Source organism: Phaethon lepturus, unplaced genomic scaffold (genome assembly GCF_000687285.1).
Source record: "Phaethon lepturus isolate BGI_N335 unplaced genomic scaffold, ASM68728v1 scaffold17726, whole genome shotgun sequence".
Taxonomy (NCBI): domain Eukaryota; kingdom Metazoa; phylum Chordata; class Aves; order Phaethontiformes; family Phaethontidae; genus Phaethon; species Phaethon lepturus.
In genome coordinates this window covers 23,197-30,099 of record NW_010548454.1, presented here as the reverse complement: position 1 = coordinate 30,099, position 6,903 = coordinate 23,197, and the positions used below count along the sequence as shown (strand labels likewise).

At 36.4% G+C, this 6,903-nt stretch overlaps 1 protein-coding gene across 1 annotated transcript in view; it reads left to right on the top strand.

The window, feature by feature from the left end:
• Positions 1-1,169: 1,169 nt before the first annotated feature.
• The window catches only part of RP1 (retinitis pigmentosa 1 (autosomal dominant)), a gene marked incomplete at its 3' end in the record, with an annotated part of 10,191 nt that continues 4,457 nt past the window's right edge, over positions 1,170-6,903 (top strand). Inside the window, exons 1-4 of the mRNA XM_010289977.1 lie at positions 1,170-1,578; positions 1,615-1,808; positions 2,832-3,003; positions 5,856-6,653. Of these exons, the coding sequence (XP_010288279.1) occupies positions 1,170-1,578; positions 1,615-1,808; positions 2,832-3,003; positions 5,856-6,653 (1,573 nt within the window). The remainder of the gene's footprint in view (positions 1,579-1,614; positions 1,809-2,831; positions 3,004-5,855; positions 6,654-6,903) is intronic.

The following is a 6,903-nucleotide window of genomic DNA, read 5'->3' as shown; positions in this document are numbered from 1 at the left end:
GCCAGAAGACACTGTTCCATTAGTCAATATGGCAGCTACATCAAGGTTACATTGGCAAAAAATTTTATTTATATTATTTTGATGACAAACATATTTCCTGAGACTGCTATACAGCTTTTCAGTAAAACTCCACTAATTCCCTGAGACTGATTAGTTGACTAACCATTTCTATACTGTGTTCCAGTCAAAGCAAGCCAATCATTTAGATAAAGTGAATTTATTAATTTAAAAGGTTGCCATTACAGTATCTGTATGTAGATTGGATTTAAATGGAAAGATTGTAGTGAGAGTGCTCTATTTTCAAGCATGGAGTCTATCCATATAGTTGTCAGAAATAATCTGTTGTTTAGAAGACTGGCATTTAAATGTTTCAGTTTAAAGACTACTTCTACTGAAGAATACATGAATTTTTTGTGTTTTTACAAAGGTTTTAAAGACTTTTCTCTTACTAAAAAAAGTTTTATTTGATCAGTAATTTTTCCCTCAGTATAAATGCAAATATTGTAGTGTTTTATGTATTGTGAAATATAAAAATTATAATGGAAAAGCAAATGATTTGTCAATGTATGATGCAACTTAAGTCTAAAACACGTCTCGGGCCTTATTCTGGTATTGTTTACAGTGTAGTAAATCAGGAGTCAGTTGTCTGACTTCAATGGATTTGCCCTGGTATAAAACTAATATATGAGATCAGAATTAATTGTATTGTCTTTGTTTTGTTATTTTGGACTGAATATGGCTCATGCGTAGGCACATGTGTTAGGCTCCCTCCTAATAAGGGTTTTGCTAATATCTTAAATATGAAATGTTGTCATTAGCTTTATCCTCAAGAAAGAAAACACCTAATTATCATTCTGGACTGATAAAGTACCTTCTTCTAAGGAAAGGTCTCTTATACCAAAATGATAAGAGATTTGAAATTACATTGGAGAGTTTTGGGAATATTTGCAAGTAGAGCTATGCTGACTTAATCCGACAGTACTGGAGTCTTTGTGGAATTTAGAGATAACGGCTTGGTTCCATTTAAGCCCAATGATTTTTGGCACAACTTACTGCTGTTTGTTTCTTGTAAATTCTCTTTCTGCACCTTTCAAAATGAAGACCGTATTGTTAGGTGACGTAAGAAAAATTTTACCTCCGTCTCCTCTTTTTTCCAGATTGCTGTCAAAATGAGTGAAACACCTTCAACTAGTTACTCGGTGAATCAGCCAAACTCCTCCGAGAGCGAACAGAGTTTATCCACGCGCCATTTCAATGTTACTGAACCCGTTGTGGCAAAACGGATCTGTTTTTATAAAAGTGGAGATCCTCAGTTTAATGGGATCAAAATGGTCATTAATAACCGGTCTTACAAAACGTTTGATGCCTTGCTGGATAGTTTATCCAAAAGGGTCCCGTTACCTTTTGGAGTAAGGAACATTAGTACACCAAAAGGGAGACACAGCATCACCAATTTGGAGGATCTTGAAGATGGAAAATCTTATATTTGCTCCCATCAGAGGAAAATGAAGCCCATCAACCTGGAACAGGCCAGCAAAAAGCCGCTGCCCTGGCTGATCAGTAGGCCTGTCAGCGCTCGTCTTCGAGCTGTGCAATTAGCAAGGAAGAATGAAGATGGATTTGGCCATCGAGAAAACAAAATAACAACTCCCAAAAACATGCTTGTTTTCAAAAATGGGGATGTAAGACTCAGGCGCACTGTAGTTCTGGGAAAGAAAAATACACAAACCTTTGGGGCCTTTCTAGATTATATGAGCGAGTTAATGCAATATCCAGTCGTGAAACTGTATACCACTGATGGCAGAAAGGTGAGAATAAAGATGAGCGCTGACAATTTTTCTAGCATTTCTTCTAGATTATTTTTAATTAGAAAGGTGATTTTATCGATTGTAAGCTTGAGATATTGGCCTTGTGTAAGATCCGATGTGCTGAATTTTCAAACCATGGACCAGGTTCTGGACCTCTAAACCCAGATGGTGCAGCATCAATAATCCCGATTTTCATCTCACATGCTGTTTTATATAATTTTATCTCACTTAGTGTTTTATCTGTGGTTGTTTAACCACAGAAAAGCACTTGTGATTATACCTAACAGGTAGCTGGAAAGAGAATTCCATGCAGAGCTCCAAGAGTTCAAGGGAAATCTTATGTTTACCCTCTATTTGGTGAAATTCTGGATTAGGCTGGAAAACTGTCCACATCACCTATAAGTCATAAGTCATAAGTGCTGTTTGTAAGCCTTATCTTGCAATATATTTTGGAGTATACACTCAAAACCGTTAGACAAGGCTCTGAGTACCTTGATCCTGTCAGACCTGCTTTGAGCAGAGGATTAGACTACATGACCTCCAGAGGTCTTTTCCAGCGTATATAGTCCTGTCATTCTGTCCTATTCCTCTGGCAGTACAGGTCAAGTACTTGTGGTGTATTCTGAAGTTCCCCTTTCTTCCTCCAAATATGTGTTCATATGTATACCTACCTCCAAATGCATATCCTTATTTCATGGCTATGAAAAATCACTGTGCAACGATGAAACAAAATTACATATGCAAACACTTAAATTATAAGAAAATTTTGATCTAGATCCAAGTTGCTTCTTGAAGTCTTTTTCTAATGTATTTATATAACAGACATACCCTCACAGAGATAGGAATTGCCTTATAGGAATTGAAAAATTAATTCCATGCTGTGATACATATTTAATAGCCTGCTGCAAACTAATATAGAGACTAAGAAGTGAAGATATTAAAGCATGAGAAGGATAAATCTTTTACATTATTTTTTGTGATTACTAAGGCAGAGAATTTAATGTCATTTTTTTTTTTCCCCAGGTTCCTAATCTTCAGGCCCTGATATTGTGCTCTGGAGCTCTAGTCGCAGCGGGGAGAGAGCCTTTTAAGCCAAGCAATTATGATTCTCTTGGGTATTCACGGCCTGCTAAATTGCTTGGAATTGCAAATCGTGTGTACCCAAAAGCAAATGCCAAATCAGAAAGTGAAAACAGTAAGTTCTTTGAATTAATTTGTATTTTATTAATTGGTTTATCTCTCAGCATAAGACATAAACCATGACAATCTTACTAGGATCAAGGATATTCAAAAAGGCCAGTTGAAACTCTTTATATCTGCTCTGACTCCTCTATAAGCATAAGGAAGATCAAAGTGTTAATGTTCTTTTAAAAATATTAAAAGGTAAGTTTCTGCTACGTACTCAGCTAGTATGCATGTTTTCTTTCAGACACACTTATTTAGAACATGGATGCAAATCTATAAGTATATTTTATTTTAATGCACTTGATTGTAATTGTTACTAATTTTTTGGTGTCACAGTAATGGCAGTGGTAAAAGAGAAACCACAGGTTACTTCAGGCTCTTAACTGATGGAATTTCTTGAGCAAAACTTTTGTGCAGTTTTCAGAATTTACCTTAGCAAGTGGAGGTTTGACATTGTCATTGCCATGGCTTTCATTTTTTCCCATGTCTCACGCTCCACATAAACGGGAAAAACATTATAGCTCCCATCCACTCACAAACTCGTTGTGGTTTTGAAGCTGCTTTTGTCTAAACAGAGTGTCATCCTTTCCTATATCCTCGTGGCCATGGTATATGTTTTTTGGATAGATTTGGGAAAAGATACACAAATATGTGCTTTCCCTTTGATTACTCACGGAGTTGTGCCACTGACAAGGTCGGTAAGAGTGTCCAGTGGATGACCAAGAACATGAGGAACTGTTGGAGAGAAGCCAGGCTGGCTGAATAGCCTGAGGTTGAGGGGAGCAAAATTCTGTGGTACCAGAGCTTTATATCGTGTGGGAAACCTGGGCATTAGAGCACACTGCAGGGCAGAGGTACCATCCAGGGGGAAATTTGTTTAATTCAGAGATACCTTGGACTCTTGATACAGCTGCGTCCTGTACTGGAGGGCCCAGGGAACACTGTAATTTTTTCAGTACTGAGACTTTCCATGATAATCTTGACTGTGTCATAGAGCACATTGATACATGACACTTGGCTTCCATTTACTTCAAGGAGTTTCTTCCACAGCCCTCACAGTTTATTATGTACCCAATCAAACTATTAATTTGATTTTTTTCTCAACCTTCATGTTCTTTGACTTCCACAGCTTGAGAGCTGTTTGCAGAGCATAACTAATGAGTCAAGAAAGAATGAATAGGAACATTTTGAGAATGAAAGTTCTGCAGAAACAAAAAGTCCTACCCAAATTTTGCTTTGAGCCAGAGACTGAGCCTTGCAATGGTAGAAAATGTGAGTAGCTGAGAATCTGATAAGCTCCCTCTTCTAATCCTTAGTTAAGAGCAATTACAGAAAAAGAGAGAAAAAAACCACCTCTCTTTTTGTCTTTAACCTGAGAAAATAAAAAAAAAAGTACCCTGTGTAGGAGACATCGCTGATGATGTGAGAGCCTGAGAAATCAAATTGCAGGCACTTTGTTCCAATTCCATTTCCTGAGTCAGAGAAGGTGAGATTTTTACTTTGGGAAGCATAAGGTCTGGTCTGTGTTAGAGGAGTTAGTACAAACTTTTATTTCTGATTCAGTTCATGGTAAAGCATATGCCTGGGAAACCTGCAAGGCAGTCTGCCTGAAATTATAGACACATATCTATAATAGTAATATGTTAACTGTGAAATTCTTGATATGAGACCATTTGTGACTCACTAAAGAAAAAAAAAAGCTTAAATTGAAGCAATGTAGATAAGTTAATATTACTTTTTAAAAAATACCTTTCTGCAAGTGAAAACTTTCTATTACATGGTGGCTCCTATATATTTAGGTGTCAGTAGCGGATGTTTGTGTGTGGGTGTACATGCACTGTTTCCCTCGCACATACAGAACTTCTTGGAAGACAGCAAAACTTTATTTTTATCTCAGTTCTTTTATCTCTCACCTTTTCAGTGACAACTTCTAGAGAGAGAGATGAGATATAATTTTTTTAAAAGCCCAAGTTATTACAGAGTAATCAAAACATATCTTGGGAATATTTAATGTGTGTGCAAACACATATTGGACCATATTCAAAATTCATTGAAGCTTGGAAGTATTCTCATTGGCTTTACTGAGTTTTACGCCATTGTCTACAGTACTGTAGGATAAAGTATCCTTGACAAAAAATCCATGACATCTCAGAATGTCATGATTTAAATGCAGATTTTATAAGAAATTCAAGTGCTTTAATGTTTACTTCTCTGTAGAAGGTCAATCCAGAGGATTGGATCTGAACCCTTCATTCACGTGTCAGTGACACTACTCACAGTAATTACTCATATGTTGTAGATTGTTGGATTAAGTACAGGTAGATATATGTTCACCTTGACTGATACATTTTAGCACTAACTGTAATAACTAATAGGAAATGATACATTAATGATTGCTAAGGAGGCATGAAGGTGAAGTAAACTGGTAGCTTGAAGCCCAAACAAGCAAGGGCCTGTGAATCCCTTGAAAAATATAAAAAAAAGAGCATTTAGTACTTTTTTAGGCTTTGGAGCTTCAACTAAAACTATAGTTTTGGCATTAGAAAGAACCTCTTACAAAATAAAATTAAATGGAAAAGTAGTTAAATGCTTGATTATTAAAAATTGGTTATATTTCTCTCTCTAACAACTTCTCAAAACGAACAGCAAGATTATCCATGTTTTTCTCTTTACTTTCTAATACTCGGGTAAAATAAACACACTTCATTACCTTCTTTTGTACTAATTTTTCTCATTTCTTCTTTTTTCTTCCTTTGCTGCCTGTCTGCTGTCTCACCATCTGGATCCTTATGCATGATATTTGTCTGCTCTACTTTCCACCTACTGAATTAATTCGGGTTCTTTCAATGTAATTATTGGTAGCAAGAGCTGAAATGAGCTCTAGCTCAAGATCTCAGATATTCTCAGTTTCTTCTGATAAAGGGTCCAGCAATGATAACTCAAATGATAACAACTCGGATTCTTCCTATGTTCCTGACAGTCATAATAGTATAGGAGGAAGTCAGTCAGTTACTGGTGAAGACTTATCTGTGGCACAGTATGAAGATGACATTGAGAAATCTGTTCACGTTAATCAAGATGGCAGTATCACAGTGGAAATGAAAGTTCGATTCAAAATTAAAGAGGAAGAAACCATTAAATGGACAACCACTGTAAGTCGTGCTGGCCTTTCTGATGACAAAAATACCACCATTTGCAATTCTGCAATGCGTGCGGAAGACTGCTTATCCAATGTAAAGGTATCAGAACACATAAAACCAAAAGATGCTCTGTTTTTGAAGAGCCACAGTAAAGAAGAGGGAGATTTATTACAGCAATTCAATGCAGAAGTGTCAGACAAAGAATCAGAGTCTGATTTAAAAATTGCTGGTTGTAGTATCTATAAGAGGAACAATTTTGCAGATCTAGATGTGAACAATGCACCTGAGGATAATATCAGGCCTCGCTTTTACAGGCCTCCTACCCCTGGGCCAAGGCGTGTTAGACAAAAGAAAGCAGTAGTTGAAAGTGTCACCTTGGTTTCCGAGAAAGAAGTTCAGGAGAAGACAATAGGACAGTTTTCCTACAGTGAGGAAATACAGAACAAATCAAATAAATCTGAGTATTGCATTGTAGCTCATTCAGGCAGAAAAAAATCAAGTGTCAGTAATCCAAAGTTTAGTGAGATGAATGAAAATAATTTATTAGAACTTTCTTCAAAGAATATAAAACAAGAAATGCATTTTAAAGTAAGCCACAAAAGTAATGATTTAATAGAAATCACAAATAGGAAGACATTAGAAGTGCCTGATGAGGATGAATTGGTACAGAATATGTTAGAGAAATCGGTTGTGGAACAAGGTACATATAATAGTTTAGTATCAACCTGCAAAGCTAACATCGATGATTTCATACCATCATCAAAAATTTA